We start from the raw sequence: 19,049 nt of genomic DNA on the forward strand, positions 1-19,049 counted from the left end.
GGGGTGCAGGTAGAATATCGGGGGGGGGGGGGGGGGGGGGGGGGGGGTCTGGGAAATAATTTTTTGGGTGTCACATACCTCCAAATCCCTAAAATGCATAGAAACGTATGCTATCATCATTACAGTTCTTCTATCCATACAGCTATATTTTCCTTTGATCCATTCCTTACACTAGCCTCTGCATTTACCTGGGCTTGGGACAGCACAAATGGGACACTGGCTTGTTCCTTATTGGAGCTGCATCTAATCTTTTATCTATCTATCTATCTATCTATCTATCTATCTATCTATCTATCTATCTATCTATCTATCTATCTATCTATCTATCTATCTATCATCTATCTATCTATCTATCTATCTATCTATCTATCATCTATCTATCTATCTATCTATCTATCATCTATCTATCTATCATCTATCTATCTATCTATCTATCTATCTATCTATCTATCTATCTATCTATCTATCTATCTATCTATCTATCATCTATCTATCTATCATCTATCTATCTATCTATCATCTATCTATCTATCTGTCTGTCTGTCTGTCTGTCTATTCTTTCCTGCGTTAAAAAAAAACTAAAAAAGCAGTCATTATTGGAAGGATTTCTGGTTTTCTGGAAAATTGGGAATTCGGGAGCAATTGAAAGTCAATCAGTACCCATGGAAAGTCTCCATGTGGAAACTGCTCAGACTGGGATGTTACTCAAGGTGAATCGTAAGCTAGAGGTTCTAGCTGCGATACCGGTATTAGTGCGCAAAAAGGATGTGATCTTGAAGAAAGTCAGTGCACGGTATAGGCAAGTTTAAAACCCAAAAATTGGATTTACTGGACTGGAATGATCAGTGAAAGACTGAAAGGCAGATAGAAAATGATCTCTGCCTGAGCCAAACAATTCTTCCTATCTGAATCTGGTACCCTGGGAGCCTAAAGCTGCGAAAAGAAAAATCTCCCGCAAAGGAATGCAGATATGCTGTGAAAAACAGACCCCCCCCCACACACACACACACACACACACCCCACCCCACACCCCGCCTTCGGATTGGTGGACTTAAGCCTGGTTTATGCTTCTCCGTCAGCTCCGCAAGGGACAGACACGCACGGATTGACAGAAGCGTTTTGCTCTTTTACTTCTCTGTCTCCTAGAGTGTTGCAAAGCAATTGCCCGGCAGGACCACAGAGGGTGTAGCGCTGTTCTGTGGTATCCTGTCATGTATCGGTCCAAGATAGTGTGTTTATATTGTGTTTTTGTGTATATAAGAGACTTTTAACACGGACATATTTGTCTCTCATTCTCCCACCTCTTCATGCGCTCCCCACCTTTAAACCCACATTTCCTGTCATTTCCATCCACAAATAAAATGCTTGCTGGGCATCTTTTCACTCCTCCAGTCACGGGAGAATTAAACGTTCATATTTTTAGAGTTTTTTCGCGAGGTATTCTTCAAGCTTCTCCGTGTCTGCCACTAGTTATCCTCGGCTCTCTTTGCAATGGCGGCGCTGTAAACAACAGCGGCGTCCTGACCAATCACAAGCTTGCGTAATCCGTCTCGTTCAACGGATGTTTAAAAAAGTGGGCTCGACTCTGTACATACTTGCGTGCCCTATGCAAGGACGGATAATGGTGTTGCGTGTCTCCGCACTGACGCAGACGGAGAAGCATAAATCAGGCTTTAGCCTGGCGAAGACATCAACTGAAGGAGTCAATGTACTCTTCGCTCTCCCTCGATCTCCCTCCCACCTGTGATTCAACAGTGAACGAGCGCCTCCAAAGATGGCTGCTCTCTCTGGGGGAGAACAGGGTCCTAGCCCCTCCTGCCTTCCCATTGGAGTGTCATGTGTGAATTGTTGATGTTTGTGCTTATATGTTTGAGGTGTTTTTTGTATAGCGAAACGGGACTAACTCTGAAATGCCTTTTTTCCCTCCCCCCATTTATCCTCATGTAGCCCTTTTCTATCTAACTGAAATGAGCACCTTGAATGGCAGCTCTCGTAGACTGCCTGTATCTGTTTTGTTCTACATGTTTTGTGTGTGTAACCTTGGTCAGGCTGTACTGTGGAGTCAAATTTCTGTGCTTCTGGATGCTGGAGAACTGACAATAAAGCTGATTCTGATTCTGAGAAGGACACACCTTCACGGTTCCCATAGTTTCCCTGTGCACGAGCAGAGTGTGCTGGTAATGTGTGTGAATGAGCTAACAATAGGTGCAGGATTTCTTTTTGCCGCCTGGGCGGAGCTGAGCAGTGCTTTTGACGTGAGTGCAGAGCGCGATCTGATGGTACACCGAGATCCAATAAATTCCTAGCCTGGCCTGCCGGACTCGTCCTCTGGTTAATTCTGCACAGAGACAGAGTCTGGTAACTCACAGGCAGAGAGGCACTTGAGGGGTGGACTAGCTAGCTCAAAAATAAGCAATCAGAAAAAAGATGGAAATGCCGACTGTACCACTCAACACTGTAGTTCTTTTTTTGCTGTAGTCAAAAATGGTGTTTGGCAACGGCGCGGACATCTTTCTTTAGCAGAAAGGCTTTTGGCACTTCTACTTGCTGTTTTAGACGTGTCCAAGTCATTTAGACCAGAAGAAAGGGTTAGGGTTAGGGTTAGCTAATTGGCTCGGGTGGAATTCTCATGTAAGTCAGCTAATTTAAAATGTTTTTTTTTAGATCCAAAGAAGTTATCTATGGTTGGTTAGTAGTTGCAGCCTCGGTGGCTAGCGGGTAGTAACTCACTTATATTTTTAATTTAATAAACATATACACAATTTAAAAAGTAAAAGGCTTGTTATATATTTATATTGAAATTAATGCATATAAAGTATAACGTTGTCTCCCGTGTCACGTGAGGTTACGTGACACGGGAGACAACGTGAGGAAGCCGTGGTCACGTGATGCAAGTCTGTTCCATTTAGCCATTTTCTTTGACCAAGAAAAGGACTGTGTCCTTGTAAGCAAGGTGCCTGGCCTCGCAAGACATCGCCTCGCAAGGCCAGGTGCCTTGACATTGAGAAACACCCCCTTTCTCTGTGCAGAATTAAACAGGACAGGCTAGCAATTTCCCTCTTTCCTATTCATTTTCTCTATCCCTTTCCTTATGTGATGGGAATGACAGATCCAGTCTGGTACCATCTCAGTATAGAGGCAGGTGGCTCGCATTGGATGGATAGCAGGGCGGGGCGAGCCATCCAATAAAAGGCAGCTGGCTGATTCTCCAGCAGGACAGCTCTTGTGTGGCACCTCAGGTGCTAGTGTGCGTAAAGACTCCAACTTCAAGCGGCGATTGTAAGCACTCACCCTCCTGTGTTGCCTGTGCAGCATTAGTTAATCCTCATTTCTCCATCTTAATTTGTGTTGTATCGTGCGATCACAGAGTGGAACTGCATATGCTGTTACAGTGTCAAACTGCACCCAGGTACTCCTAGTCAGCTCTCTGCCCGTGTGGGCGTGGCAGCCATATTAAGGCTGATCTGATTCAGCCGCTCTACGACTGTAAGTCTCTGCCTCTGATTGGGGAGGGTTGTGCTGATCCATGGGAACCATGCCAGTTTGTTTGTCTGCAGTGTGGCTGCCCGTGATGGTTGGCCTGAGAGCCGCTCTTTCATCTGGCTTTACCCGAAGCGGTGCCACATATCAGCGGAGCATCTGACGACGGCGGCGGTGCACTGGCCCTCCTGCTGCTCCATCTCGCCATCCCGCCGCAACCAATCCCATCTTCAGGCATCTTGTGTGCCCAGAGGACTGCCTCACTGCTGTTTCGTCTACATTGATTTGTTTTAATTAACCATCTGGCGTCGGACACCTGGTTGCCGGGGCAACCACCGGAATGCCCACAGGCTTAAAAGGAAGTATCCAGATTTTGTTTGCTATGTTTTTCATATGTTTCATTATTATTGTTATTTAGTGTGTTTTGTGTACTTAATTTGTGTAGGTTTAAAGGTGTAGCAATCGATGTTTCTGAAGAACCGCCCATTCAACATTCTTTAAAATGTGCATGCGCACCCCTCTACCAGTCCGTGGAGCGTGCTCGTGCGCGCTCTGTTTCCAAGCAACTGCCGGCTTTGCACCTGTTGACTCTAGTAAATTCTTTTTTTCCCACAATGTCAGATTCTCCACCAGTAAGTTATATTCCAGTAGCATTACGAGCATCTTCATAGCTAACTATAGCATTACAAAAAAAAAGCTATCAATTAGCATATAAGTTATATTGTTTTGCTGATTGGTTTAGAGCTTTCCTGAGGAAAGTCTTGTTGGTTCCAATACGGACTACGAGCCCGTGCCCGGTCCATCCCGGCCAAGATTCAGGATGAGGGGTGCACCTAGAGACCGAGTGAGACGATCCAGGGCCGGAAGAGCTACAGCTTCAACAACCCGCGGCAGCCGTGAGCAGGAAGGAGGCGGCCGTGTCAGAGGTCGACGTCAAGTTCGAGGTCAAGCTGGAACCCGTGGGGGTCTGCTCGCTGACATTACACGGGATGACTTAGAAAGGGTCCAACAACTCCGGCAACAGTTGGTGGCAGTGAAAGAGGTATGCGTGCACATCTAACTACTAACTTATCATAATTTTGCGCAAAAAAAACACCAAAAGCAAAGCCTTTATTTTACATTTGCTCCATTTTAAGTCCAATTATTTCATTTGTATGATTATCCCGATTTTGAATGTGTGAAATGTTATGTGGATTTATTCTAACGTATTCAGAACATACTCTGCTCCATCCAACATTGAGTTACATTGTGCTACAGCGAATACACAGAAAAATGATGTGAATGTACTTCCTTCATTTTATTCCAAACATTTTGCACTCAAGTTCCTTATGCCTGTAACATGTAGTATCTGAAAGTTTTATGAGTCCATTAGCCAAGCACAACAATTTAAAAGTGTGATTTTGCTTTCACAGGCTAGGATAAAGGGACTGACGCTAGAAGAGTGCCAACAGCTTCTACAAAGATGTCTCACACGGGGACCTAGTCTCATCTTTGACCTGATGAGTCTCACCCCTGATCACCCTCAACCTGGACCTTGTCCTCCACAGTCACCCAGCTGGTGTGTCTGTCTACAGTGCAGAAATATGGCAACACCGCTGGAACAAAAATGCTGTCAGCAACAACCACAGAACTTTACATCACTGTTGCCACTGTTGAATGAAGGTGCATTGCGACTGGCCAGACGAATCTGGAATGACGTTAGAGCGGAGGCTGACATCCGGGATCCGGGAGAAAGCCATAGGCAGTTCCGCTATGCAGCATACAGGAACTTTATTGTCTGGCAGTATGGCCTTCTGGGACCTGGTGTTAGAATTGTTATACCTTCATGTTGTGTGTGGAAAATTAGAGATCGTTTCCCAGATCCAAATGGACAGTATGTAGGCTTTCTTCCATCAAGAGTGTAAAACATTTGTAGATGCCTAATAAATCTTTTTGTAATTTACCTAAAAAAAGAGACCTCAAGAGCTTCACTTGCACACTCATAACCTGATTAATTACACGGTTGTATTCTGACCTTCAAATGTGTAACATTTCCAGGTTTTAATAAAAAAAAAGTCTTCCAGGGTTTGTTAGGTGTTCAAACACAACTTTATTTACATTTATAAATACATAAACAATTTACCTCAGCAAAAATTTATTTAAAAAATGTATGCGGAAATATAAACAAACGGTTATGATTTTTTTATTAGCTCTCATGTATAAAATCAATGTTTTATGAAAGGCATACATCCACCAGAAAATGTTTGATATGGCACATTATGTACAGCTGAAATAGAAGCACAAATTTGGTTCCCTTTAGATGTAGGTACAGTTGTAAACATCAAGTTGTCTCTCCTCGTCACCCACAGCATTTTGTCACATCCTGTCCTGTCTCCCCATTCTGTTCAGTCATGTGTCCCTGTTAATTGCTCCCACCTGCCTCTCGTTTTCCAATCACCCAAGCTCCCAACCTTCTCAGTTCTGTGTGTTTTGTCGGTTCATTGTTTCCATGTCCTGCGTGCAGTTACTATTGAAAGACCTTTTGCGTGTCCAGATTGCCTACCTACCTGCCTGCCTGCTTCCTCCCCAGCATTTGGATCCTCACAAACCACTCAACTCACCTGCACCGTGACAGAATGAACCGACCTCCCAAAGGATACAGCGGGGAGGTTCTCCCCTGGGAGTACCTGCTCCGATGGCTCACCCCGAGCCATCAGCCGGCTTCTCCTCCTCCAACTCCGCCACGCCGCCGACACCGCCATCGAGCCTCGGCGTTCCTCTCCACCCTCCTGGAGCCAGATGAGAGGTTGGACTGGGAGACGCAGCTGGACCGATCCTGCTATGTGGACACCAGGCTGGCTGTGTGCTCTCCCAGCATTGGTCCATGGCGCCGGGAAGGAACCCTGGCTCCACCAACACCTCCAGCACGTAAAAAAAAAAAGCTGGAGAAATCACATTCTGTACTACATTTATGCCACAAGTAATGTTTAAAATCTTCCTTACAGTGAAAACAAAATGACTTTAGTATTGCTGGTAGACTGTGATAAGAAACGTACTGATGTGATTCATCTGCTTTGGCTAGTTCTCCTCGGGGTAGGTGGTAGTTATATTCCAGCCCTGCCAACTTGGTCTGAGCAGAGTACACTGGTGGTGTGAAGGAGAAACGCTTGGAGGCATACATAAGAATGTGGTTATGAAAGGACTCAAGGTCTGAGGTAGATCTATTAAAAACAAGGTAAAAAGGACAAATATACTAGAATCTGATTAAAAAGAGCATTTGGCTGGTGTGGACAGTGATTTAGAATACAAATACATATATTTATACCTGAACGACAGATACTTTGGTATGTTTTTCAACCAGCGTTCATCAAAAACTATCTTCTGGAGTCTTGTTAGTGCTGCAGAGCTCTTTGGAATCTATTCTTTATCCCTATCTTCCTCCAATGGACCATGTCGACAGGCCCCGAAGTACCACTCATGTTCATCCGTCACATGATGCAGAATTCCAGTCCATAGATCCTGTACTACAATTTATAAAGTTAGTGAATCATGTTCACTATGAAATTATTAGAAAAATACCATTTCCACAATTTCTTATAAATGATATCTAGGAAATAAAACTTACAATGAAATCTTAAAAAGATGTGGCTTCCTTACAGCAGTACCAAAAGTGGTTGCAAATGTCTCTGTTCCAAATCAGAAGCAGGGCACAGTCCTTCTCTCGTCCAGCCTGAAAAAATAAAGAGCATAGGAATGAAATAATTGGTATCTTACCAGAATAAAAGAAGAGCAGGAACAGCACACATACAGCTTGAATCTTTTTACAGAGGTTCTTTGCACCGTGCCAGATATCCAGGCTGTGTTTATCAGCTTCTCTGTAATACACACACACACACGCACGCACGCGCACACAAATAAATACACAGCTAACACATGGTGATTGGTATGCCTTTTTCTATTCAACATTCTTACGCACATGCACAACTCAGTTTGTTTGCTGGGAACTTACCGATCCGACATTGAATCCTGAATTGTCGATACATCTGGAGGCTTTGGTCTTGACCACTGAGTGTGAGTCAGCGGTGTGGAGGTGATGTTATCATAGCTGTAACAAATATAGAATTTTAAACATATTAGTTCTTTGTTTATACAAAATCCAAATATAACAAATATTTCATATGGATGTCCACAGATATTCTTTAAAGTATATTCTTCTGAAGATCATCCAGCTCTACATTTGAAACTACCTCTAATAAATGTATACTATAGTAAATATGACATTTCCTTACGTGTTTTACTTTATTGTTTGATTCATGCATCAGGACATTGTCCGCTCAAAGATGTGCTCAGATTCAGATGCAGCAGTCCCCTTGTCCGCATGTAAAAAAAACTAAACGGTGCTTTGCGGATCGATGAGCCGACTGTTTCCACTACACTCTCGAAGGATTCAGGATACAGACGGCGGAACGGTCGGAAGGATTCTGTGTCAGCAAAGTGCATCTCTTTGGGTAGATAGGCATAAAATCCTAGACTGCTCCGTCTTTGCAGCCACGTACACATACTTTCCGAAACTTGAAATGACGATCGCGGCGACGCATCAACAATGAAACAAGTAGAAGCATTTCCCCTATTTACAGCTCTCTCGCTGTTTGTTTATTTTTTCACATGCAGACAGGGCTCTGCCATGTTAGAATCACGTCAGCAGAGAACGCGCTTTGTTTGGCCAGTCGAATATTTCAGAAGCTGATGTGCGCACACAAATATATAACAGGTTTTATTTTCATACAGTTCTTCTAGCAGTAATCTCAAATGCATTCCTCCAAATAGCATGCTGAACTTTAGCTTACCTGTTGAGCAGAAAACAGGCAACTGCAGCGTCTGTGGACAGCCCAACCGTCTCTTTCAGCGAACACCAACGTTGAAAGGAGCCTCCTAAATACACTCTGGTCTTATTTCTCACTTCAGAGGCCTTTCTCTTCTCGTAGACTTTGAAGACACCTTTTCTCTTGCGACTCTCAACCATTTTCAAAAGAACCCACTGAGATTGCGCAACCCGTTGAGAAAAAAGAGTATGCATGCGCAAGGAGAAAACTGACCCAGGGGTGAGCACGTACGACGGACTTCGCCAGAATGATTGACAGTTATGCGGACCATTGGTTGACGTGATCCATCCGGAAGTAAAAGATCGATTGCTATACCTTTAACGTCATTTAGTATTTGTTGGCCCTAGGCCAAAGTGGTTACTTCTGGTGGACTAACAGGTGATATTGGACTCCGAGCACTTAACTCCATCCGTATGTTTTTAGCTTAGATATTTTAATGAAGATTTGTTTTGTTTGAAAGACACCATCTGTTCCCATCATGATTTTTGAACCTACGGGCCTTTATTCTACCCTTCTCTGTGGGGGTTAACCCAGGGCGGCGTTGTTGCAATCGTTTTATCCTTAATCTATTTATATTATCAACTCCCACTTGCCACACACTGTTTTTTTAATCACAGTTTTTATTTTTCAAATTTTTTACATATTTTAATCATTTAAAAAATATATATTTTTTACACTTTTTTGTGAAGCGCCTCATGATTTTTATCCTGAGAAGGGTTAGGGTTTGATCTCTTATATACCCTATCGTTTTCTTTCTTTCTTTCTTTCTTTCTTTCTTTCTTTCTTTCTTATGAGAAAAACAGTTGATTTTGTTGTGACTCGCCCTTTAAGCTGAAGGGAAAATGGGTCCAATATTGTTTTGAAGTGTAGAGTAGAGGCTAATAGATATGATAATGACTCTTCTAAAGATTAAAAACTTTATATGACCTACTCAAATTAAGTAAGGTAATGGAGTTTTTTTGACACCTTTGGTAAGGAGGAACGTTAACAGAAATTGGGGAAAAGTGGTGTTTTCTTGAATCCTCGTGATTTAACGTCTTTCTGTTTAGGTAATTTTGTTTTTTAACCCGTTACAATTCGCTGTTTAGTAGCTGTTTTGTTGTTGTTTATCGGTGGATGTTCCAGGGGTACTGCGCATTTCGAGCAGCACCTGAACGCACCTGTAAGGCTTGATGAGCTCGTGCTTTGAGCCCGCCACCCGTCCGCTGCTGGAGCGATGGTGCGGAGAGGAGGTGCGTGACCAGCCAGGTTATTTAGGCGTTATTTGACTGGAACGGACCGCAGCGTTCAGGACGTGTGCTCATTGGGTGAGTCTGATCGTTAATGGCGTCAAACGCTCAACCTGTCGGTAACATGAAAGTTATCGTAGCGTTCCTAGTTTCAGAAACCGCAGAAAGCGGTCCTGACAGACCTATTGTGACTGTTTACCTTTGTCTGTGTTCTGGCTTCCAGAAGTTTCCAAAGCTCTTACTTAGATGGAGCTAGAGGACCAATGGTGGAAAGGCCAACTTGCTGCAGACATTTATCAGGCGCTGAGATATAAAGTGAGTGACACATCAGCTTCATCATGGAACTAAGGGGCAAGCATCAGTAGACCCTTTCTGATCGGTAGCTCAGGTGTGTTCACGTACATGTTTAGGGGAGAGTCAGGCTCTGAACTAATACTTTACCTGTTGTAGATAGCTCTTTTGAACGACCTCGGGCTCCTTGCATAAATCAAATTCAAGCACCTTCCGGGTAAGAATTTCCTGCTGCTTACTGTATTGATAGTTGACATACATGAGTTAGTTTTGAGATGCACCGGTTCAGGTACAGCTGTGGCCTGTTGGCTCGTTTGTGTGTGATGTAATGCTGTTTATGGGACATCAAAGGAACTATTTACCTGTAAAACACCTGTAAAGCTAGTCCAGAGCAAGTCAGTTCAAGGCCTTCCATTGCTTTTGTTGTCTGTTTTACAGTAAATCCTTAACGGCTTGCTGAGTTCACCTGCATTAACAGACAAGGGTGGAAACCCAGCTTGTCTTTTTACTGTTTATCTGATTAAGGAGACACAAGGACTGGCAACCATGACAGTATTCAGATTTTCACAGATTTAGATTAATGTTGATATATTTTATAAACTACAAGATGTTATCAGATTGTATTATAGTAGCCTGACCAGCCAGCCCCATGCATTCTTATGGGAGGCATTGGGTCCAGGAACCCTCCTATTTAGATAACCCCACCCCCTGAGCATTCTGACTGAGCCAATCAGCACTGAGCAGCGTACGTCACACGCCGCAACGCTGAGTTCGTCATAAACTACGAAGAAGGCGTCTGAAGCAGGGTTCACTCACTGCAGCTCTTTCCTCTGTTCTAAATTACTTGGACACGTCTTTCAAACCACAAGAAGAAGAAGCTAAAAGCCTTTCTTCTAAAGAAAGATGTGTGCGCCGTGGCCAGACGCCATTGTTGACTACTGTTATTTTTGAGCTGGCTAGTCCTGCCCCGCACGTGCCTCTCTACCTGTGAGTAACCAGACTAGTTCTCAGTGTAAAACGGGATGAGTCTGGCTGGCCAGGCTAGTGTTACTGACCCCTTCAATGTAATTGTTTACTAACTGTGCACATCCCAATCCTGGAGGGCAAGAATCGCTTTTCCAGCCAGTATCCACAGCTGTATGTCTGCAGTTTAAGATAACAAAATAAAAACCTAGGGATTTAAATATTACTATACATCATCTAACACAGCTTTGTGCAGATAAAAAAAAAGAAATATCTCAAAGCTAACTGTGTTTAGCACAAATCTTCCAGATCCGTTCGAAATGGCTAACAAGCTGTGAGATGACAGTCCTTCTCAGAACCGGGCGCCTGGACGTTACGCAGCTGAAGCATCTCTTCTACGTTTTACGGGCTAATGCTGAAGAATCACTTTGACACCGTTCATCTTTTGAGATTAACTGGTGGTCAGTTTATTCTGACGAGCAACATAATGACAAAACCAACAACATTAGAGGCTGCCCGCTCCAATTACACAGCACATTTTGTGTAATTATAACAAGACCGTTACAGCAGGTCACACAGATCTACACACCACATCAGCATTGTCAATTTCACACAAGTTTATTTCTCACCACTTCTTTCCACTGCACATGAAACCTTTGCAAAAAAACAGCAGTGAAACATATTACGCGGCATTTTGCCACCGTTTTAGTAGATGAGTTGCTTTCCACGGGCAGCAACGTGGATTTTGGATGAACCTGATAAGCGAGGGGATGCTAAAATTACACTTCAAGTCTATTTCCTGCACGCTACGCTTCCACGCCAATCTCTGCAGTTTAGATCACGCCAGACAGGAAGTCCAACAGAAAAGGAGTGTAAAACCTATGGAAACTTTCAAAATAAAAGTCAAATGCAGGTAAACATTTATAATTTCCTGTTGAAACCCCGTAGCTGATGTAAACAGAACAGAAAATAAACCACAGCCCTTTTTGTATACATGCAGCTGTCATTTTCCTTGCATTTTACTGTTTGGACTTCTGAAATAATGCGTAGTGTTGCACCTGTGATTTTGTGACTATATGGGATCAGCCGTGTGCAGGGTTTCCCCCAGCGCTTTATATGCCTGGCGGCCCGCCAGAATTTGCTTGCCCACCCGCCAGGCTAAGCATCATGCCCCGCCCCCCTCCCCGACCCTACCGAGTCGGCTGACACAACAACATGAACGGCGCAACGAAACTAGAGCCCTCCATCAGCTGATACTACGTGTGCAACCACCCCACCCTCGCTCTCGCAGAGGAGCGCTGCGGGACGGAGCATGAAGAAGAAACAATCATATGGTGTCTCTCAAAGCAAAAATTATGAGGAGCTTCACAAAAACAAGAATTAAAAAAAAAATTGTTCACATCTGAACATGTGGGATAGATATTTAACATTTTTATTCTGCCATGAGACTTCGTCTGCCACGATGTGGGTGGCTTATCCACTAGAACTGTCGGTTAACCATAGCCTTCAGTGTATTTTATCATCTCTAGCAGTCTCTGCTAGAGATGATAAAACAGGCAGGGACTTAGGGTTGGGCATCGTTTGATTTTGAACGATTCCAATTCTGCGTTTCGATTCCGATTCCTATCGATTCCCGATTCTTTCAAGACATTCCATGTTTTAAATGATCCAGCTAACCACAGGTTCTACTGGATGAAATAATCTTAACTTCAACATGAATTTTAACTCTATGAACAACAACATCACCTTCATTTAGAAAACCATGTTTTGGAGAAAAAAAGAAAAAGACTTGCCGCACAGCCAGTGTGTTTGTTTCTGACTACAACCAAAGTCTGGACGAAGCCTCTGGGATGAGAGGCTAAATGTCTCCAACATATCCAGAAACGTCCAGCTGTTTTCAGCTAAAGCTCTCAGGATGATCATGTCCAGGATGACTGAGAACTACACCTCCATGCTGCAGCAGCTTCAGTCAGAACAGAAAGTGAAACTTAAATGTAGCTGCTGTCAGCAACCCTGGACAGGTTGCCATTCCATTTCAGGGCAACACAGAGACACACGGGACAAACAACTAAGCACACACACCTAAGGACAATTTAGAGAAACAAATCACCATAACACAGTAATTAATTTGAGCCGGATCTTGCCGGAACAAGATCCGGGAACTGTCTTATTTTCAAAGGACCATTCCGGCAACTGTCTGCTAGGATCCGGCAACTCACGCGACCAACTTGTGCTATATGCAGGGTTCGAATTACGGGTGAGCTAAAGGAAGCCCGGCTCACCGCAATGGATGACAAGTTCCCCTGGAAGCCCTCAGTTTACACACCCAAGGGGAGCCCGAAAATGATTCTGGTTCTACTTATATTACATTATATATGTGGACTCTCGCTGTATTTGCGGTCGGTAGATCTTTTTGAGCTGCAGTTCAAAGGTAACTCATAAGGTGAATATATATGAAGCCAGGTAGTTTTTCTTTAGGATTGAGAGGAGATGCAGGAAGATAATAAACAGACAGGACAGAAAAATGGTCAAATAAAAAGTTCGTTTTGTACCTGGTGGTTGCAACAAACAGACACCATTGAAAATAATCAGAAATGAGGAACAGAAAATGAAATTACTCTGTTAGAGCAGCAGGAACTCTGAGAGGCTGCAGGCGCATCAGGGAGTTTGCGCCGCTAAGCAGGGGAACAGTAAAGATGCAAAAACTACCATTGTTGAAAAAAAATGTGTGTTAACTTTGAAAATGTGGGCGCAACTTTTAATTGTCAAAAACTCCAGCAAATCAACCGGATGGGTCAGATGTGGAGATGAATTTCACCCGTGTGTGATGACCAATGGGACTTAAAACAGTGAAGCTGTGTTCCACATACATCACTCCAACACGTAAAACAAGGTAGCTGCTGGTGCTAGTATTGGGAATAACTGTATTTTGTTTACGGTCATGCTTAGTTATTGTGGATAATTACGTTTACAGCTACAGCAAAAGATCTGAGACATATATCTGTGCCCTACACGCATTTTTACATAACATCGAGCATCGATTGGAACCGGTTCCAACTGTTAGTTTTTCCTGGAATCGTTCAGAGTTTTTTTTTTCGATTACTAGTTTCGATTCCTAGAATGCCGACCGGAAGAGGAATCCGTGGCCGATCTCCGTGAAAAGTAAACGTGATCTGCAAATTGTGATCAAGTCCCCCCACCCAGATATAAACAAACGCGTCTGCTGAACTTTTACTCCGTGATGTAAACTTCAACTCCTGCAGCATAGAGGAAACTTGTTAAAAATACGTCAACACGGTGGATTTAATAGAAGTTTTAAAGAACAAACTCTGGACGGTGTGAGGTGAGTTTGTCTCACTGCAGAAATAAAAACACACACGGAGCATCAGCAGTCAGACACGTGAGCGTCAGAAGGCTGAACAGCTTGTAATTTAACGGTCCCAGTCCATATCCAGTCTCACATTTAGCCTAGAGACGAGTCCGGGGGCGGCAACACCCCCCACCCCCATCTCTCTCCCAATGGGGAGGGCTGACGATTTGTAAAAATGCCAGGGCAGAATTTTGGTCCTAGTCCACCCCTGGTTTGATCTAAAATAAGAACCTAGATCTATAAATCCATCTTGATGCAATCTGCTGGGTTCCTTATATAGGAAACTTTTTACTGACTGGTCTAATGAACTGATCTGTACTGGGATGTTTACTGTGTGAAGGTCCTCGAGATGACTCTGGTCGAGATTTGGCCCTTTATAAATAAACTTGAATTGAATTGAATCTGGAACCACACCGTTGGCATGACTGCAGCAACACTGCTAACTATGTTGGCTCTGGTAAGGGAAAAACAAGTCATTTGGGAAAGCTAACACACACACACACACACACACACACACACACACACACACACACACACACACACACACACAGATATAATCTAACAGATGATCCTCATATTTCAACACTAGATCCTCCTGGGACCGGTAGAACCTCCTTGCCATCCTGGATTAGTGCAAACAACGAACCGAGCTAGCGAGTTACTCCATCATCTGGAAGATTTAATCTGGTAAATTATCGGTTAAATATTACCAGAGTTACATCAACACACACACACGCAGCAGTAAAACTGGCTGCACATTATTTATTTATCTGTAGATTACTGAATTATATTGGGACAGATGATGGAGCTAAGACCTGGAGTCAGTTGGGAGCTGCTGGTGGAGCACAGAGATGAAATATTTAACAAAGTAAACAAACTGAACTGATTTTGGTTCTAAAGATGAACAGAATCCTCCCCGGTGTCCAAACCGGGTCTTCTGAGTCAGACGGTCTAAAACATGTCTGCACCTCCGGTAGTGATATCCAGCTAGCGGGGTCGGAGTTTGGTTGAACTTCTCCGGTAATTCGTTATCCGTTCTGGTCGCAGTATTCCAGAGGAAAAAAAAAAACAATGTGACCGACTGGCAGAGGCTTCAGAAGCTACATCTGACTGATGACACGTTCTGCTAACGCTAACGCAGAAACACCGGAGTCGGGTTGTTTACTACAGCTGTTTCAGCAGATCTCCTTGCGGAACGTCACCAGCTGTCCAGGGCTTAGACCGGAAGCTAGTTTCTGTTTTTCCTGCTCCGGTCACAAACATCAGATTTTCTTAAATTCCAGCTGTGAAAATCCCAAAACCATTTTCATCTGAGGTTTTAGTACTTCTTTACACATGCCGGTCAAAGGAGTTTTACCTCTGGCCAACATCTTTAAAGTCGGGCACCTCTGTGGGCTGCCTGGTGCTGTGGCTTCCAGTGAAGGACTCCAATCCATTGGGATAATTTTCCATGGAGTAAAAGGTAAGGCTTTTCTTCTAATGTTTCAAAATCCTAGAGCTGTGTATTTAGTGTGCATTAAAAGTAAAATATGAAATTAAACTTGGCTGAGTAGAAGAAAAAAATAAGCTATAAGAACTACTGGTAACTGGAAGAAAGCTACTGGTTTAGGCTCGTTAGCTTGTTATGGACTGTCTTTATTTTATTTATTTATTATTTATTTAGTCTTTATTTATCCAGATGAGTCAATAGAGAACTCATTCTCATTTACGACGATCTGGCCAAGAGGCAGCAGCAACAGACATAGTTAGCTTTACACCAAAGAAAACAAGATACAATCAGATAAAACATTTAGAACAGTCCTTTGTCTTCATGTCTAATCAGAGGCGGTTTTACCATTAGGCATAGGTAGGCGGCCGCCTGGGCCCTAGCCCTGACTGCCGGCACCCCTCTGTTAATGCCACAATATTCTTATTACCAACCTGTGGCCGCAGACGGGATTGGACATGCACACTTCTCATTGCCATAATTCCTGAACCGTTCAAGTTATTATTAAAATTCCAAAAGTGCTGAAAAGATTAAAAATGGGGCTTTTCGTGCATATACAAGACTATAAGGTAGCCACTGAGATTCCCTGTCTTGAGCTCAACAAATCACAAGACAGATTCAGAGACGTGCTGAGCTTGTCATCCAAAATGCTTCGTTTTATAACTTTTGAATGGCTGATAAGATTGAAAAAATTCAGACGGTTCCTAAAAGTACATAAAAGCAGCTTTCCAACGATCTATAGCATGAAGAAATCAGAGTTAGAGAAAATATCGCTACGAGGGGAAATCCTGCTGTACAGCCTGATTGAAACGGAGTGCAGCGCTGCGGTGAAAGCGGATAACAGAACGGGGAAGCTAATTAGCATAAAAAGCCAGCATGAAATTATGGAAATGCCTCAAAGAAAATCAACACGATCTGTTAGGTGTCCCAAAAGGCTTATATCTGAAGACAGCTGACCACGAAGGACAGATCTCCAGTGAACCACGGTATGAATGTTTGTTCCGTCTTTATTTTTTATTTTTTTATTTGAACAACCCTCAACTATTTGCTAATTGTAAGATTCAGCTTCATTCCAGCATTATTTATCTTTTTACAATAAATAATTTTTTTTGCTAAAACTAAAGTCTTTGGTATAGCAGTGCACAGTGTGCAAGAAAAGCACCCCATGGCAGTGTGAGGTGTGCAGAGTGGGACTCTGCCTGCAGCTGGAGAGAAACTGCTTCAAGGTCTACCACATCAAATAAAAACGTCTGAAAGTTTACAAAACTAAATGGTCTTAAAAAGTGCTAAAAAAGATATAAAAGTTCAAACTTTTTTAAGAATAGATGCATTTCAGTTCACAGTTTAAATTGTTTGCCCAGTAATAGAGCCCTGCACTGAAGCCCTAGGCCATCGGGTCGGCCCGGCCCGACGGCCCGAGGGCCGGGCTTCGGGCCAACGACTGTGCAATTACCTCGGTCACGGGCCGGGCCGGGCGCCTTTATTTTTAATCGAAATCATTTAAAAAATTAAAACACTTAAACGCAGCAGTAGAGCCCTGCGCGGGACTGTTTTCTTCATCCCGCTCCTGCCCGCTCCCGCTGAATTTCTGACTATTACCGCCTGCAGCCGCAACTTGTGTGTTACACTCCCGCCCGCACCTGCAGCGTACATGTCTACTCCCGCCCGCAACCGCAAAACTCTGAGAAATTATTACCTCACAATAAGAGATGTATTGAGTTTGCGTCCTCAACATGTCATTTTATAGGTTATCCGCTTTCACCGCAGCGCTGCGCTCCGTTTCAATCAGGCTGTATAGCAGGATTTCCCCTCGTAGCGATATTTTCTCTAACTCTGATTGCTTCATGCTATAGATCGTTAGAAAGCTGCTTTTATGTACTTTTAGGAACCGTTGGAATTATTTGAATCTGATCAGCCATTCAAAAGTTATAAAACGGAGCATTTTGGATGACAAACTCGCACGTCTCTGAATCTGTGTTGTGATTCGTTGCGCTCAAGACGGGGGATCCCGGTGGCTACCGTAATGTATTGTATATGCACGGAAAGCCCCATTTTTAATCTTTTCAGCACTTTTGGAATTTTAATGATATCTTGAACTAGAGCAGGGATCGGCAACCCGCGGCTCTTCCATCCATCTGATGCGGCTCTCTGTGCTTGTAAAATAATGAATGGATATTCAAATAAAATGCTTTATATTTTACTGAATTAATTTTATATCTGTAAGTCAATTCTATATGAAGATTGTCTGCGTAAACCTGAACAGTTCCAACCCAGTCTTACTGTGAGACCGTGTTGGGTCATGCTTGTGCGTAATCATAGGCGCTCATGAGCTGAAGAGGATGTGAGATTCTGGGCTTCTCCTCAGACGGCTCCTGGATGCGTCGCCACATTGGAGACAGGAACAAGCACTATTCAGCCAAAGTTTCATAATCAGGGAACATTTTCTAAGTGACAAGTCTCTCTGAGCGACAGGGTTTGGAAAACACTCGCTTCAGTGGGAGGAAGCTTCCCGCATGCGCTTCTGCGACGCTCGGATCCTGCACGTCTTTTAACACATTGGTCAGGATTGACGCACTTTGTTTTCATTTAGTTGGTTAAAAAAGGTCGGGCTTGGGCTCGGGCCAGGCCAGAGAATCCTGAAAACCTTTTCGAGCCGGGTCGGGCTGGGGCTCCACCCCCGTGGGCCGGGCCGGACACGGGTTCAGATTTTAGGCCCGTGCAGGGCTCTACCCAGTAATTTTGAAGTTCCTGTTCAGTAATAAATGTAAAAATTTCCAATCCGTTTTTTGCTTTTTTCACTTTTAAGCTGATTTTTTAAAGGCTTTAATAGAAATAAATTCTAAATACAAACCATACACTAAAAGCTGAGGTTGTTCTGAAAAAAGGGGAGAGTTACACACACTTTGCGCTTTTATTACAATTTTACAGCCATAAGATTAAAAAAAATACCAGGCGGCCCTGTTATAATTATGGTCATAAGAGGATTATTAAGACGGCGATGCACAAACTGGAAGTGATTGGTAGTCATTCCACTCCAATCCAGTTGGTGGCGGTAATGCACCAAATTGTTGTTTGCCAAGTGCAATAAGACCACAAATAAGAAGAAGAAGAGAGGCGGGAGCGTTCGTAACAAACAAAGCGATAGTCAAAACATTAAGCATGAAATTGAGTTATCCTAGTGGCTCCAATAAAAGAAAGAAGCAGCATGCTTCAAAAAGTTTTTATTTTCACTTCTGAAAGTGACGTCGTTTTTCGAAGGAGGCAGAAAGGAAAGACAATGGAAGATGTTTAAAGGGAGGAAAACATAGACCAAAATGGAAAAAGAAATAACTAAGGCAAAAGCACAGGAACACTGACACGAAGAAGAA

At 43.3% G+C, this 19,049-nt stretch overlaps 2 protein-coding genes across 4 annotated transcripts in view; both read left to right on the forward strand.

The window, feature by feature from the left end:
- Window positions 1–3,955: 3,955 nt before the first annotated feature.
- On the forward strand, window positions 3,956–5,460 carry LOC107374030 (uncharacterized). The gene is made up of 3 exons (XM_070542305.1): window positions 3,956–4,112; window positions 4,223–4,522; window positions 4,893–5,460. The coding sequence occupies exons 1-3, from the start codon at window positions 4,095–4,097 to the stop codon at window positions 5,382–5,384; spliced, it is 810 nt and encodes a 269-aa protein (XP_070398406.1). The 5' UTR covers window positions 3,956–4,094; the 3' UTR covers window positions 5,385–5,460.
- Window positions 5,461–9,402: 3,942 nt separating this feature from the next.
- The window catches only part of ccnj (cyclin J), a 69,016-nt gene continuing 59,369 nt past the window's right edge, over window positions 9,403–19,049 (forward strand). Inside the window, exons 1-2 of one of the 3 annotated variants that reach the window (XM_054734951.2) lie at window positions 9,403–9,649; window positions 9,795–9,886. In XM_054734951.2, coding sequence (XP_054590926.2) covers window positions 9,818–9,886 — 69 coding nt within the window. In that variant the 5' untranslated portion in view covers window positions 9,403–9,649; window positions 9,795–9,817. The remainder of the gene's footprint in view (window positions 9,650–9,794; window positions 9,887–19,049) is intronic. The other 2 variants (XM_054734948.2, XM_054734949.2) reach the window with 2 other exon arrangements.

The sequence above is a fragment of the Nothobranchius furzeri genome, chromosome 12 (assembly GCF_043380555.1).
Source record: "Nothobranchius furzeri strain GRZ-AD chromosome 12, NfurGRZ-RIMD1, whole genome shotgun sequence".
Lineage (NCBI taxonomy): Eukaryota > Metazoa > Chordata > Actinopteri > Cyprinodontiformes > Nothobranchiidae > Nothobranchius > Nothobranchius furzeri.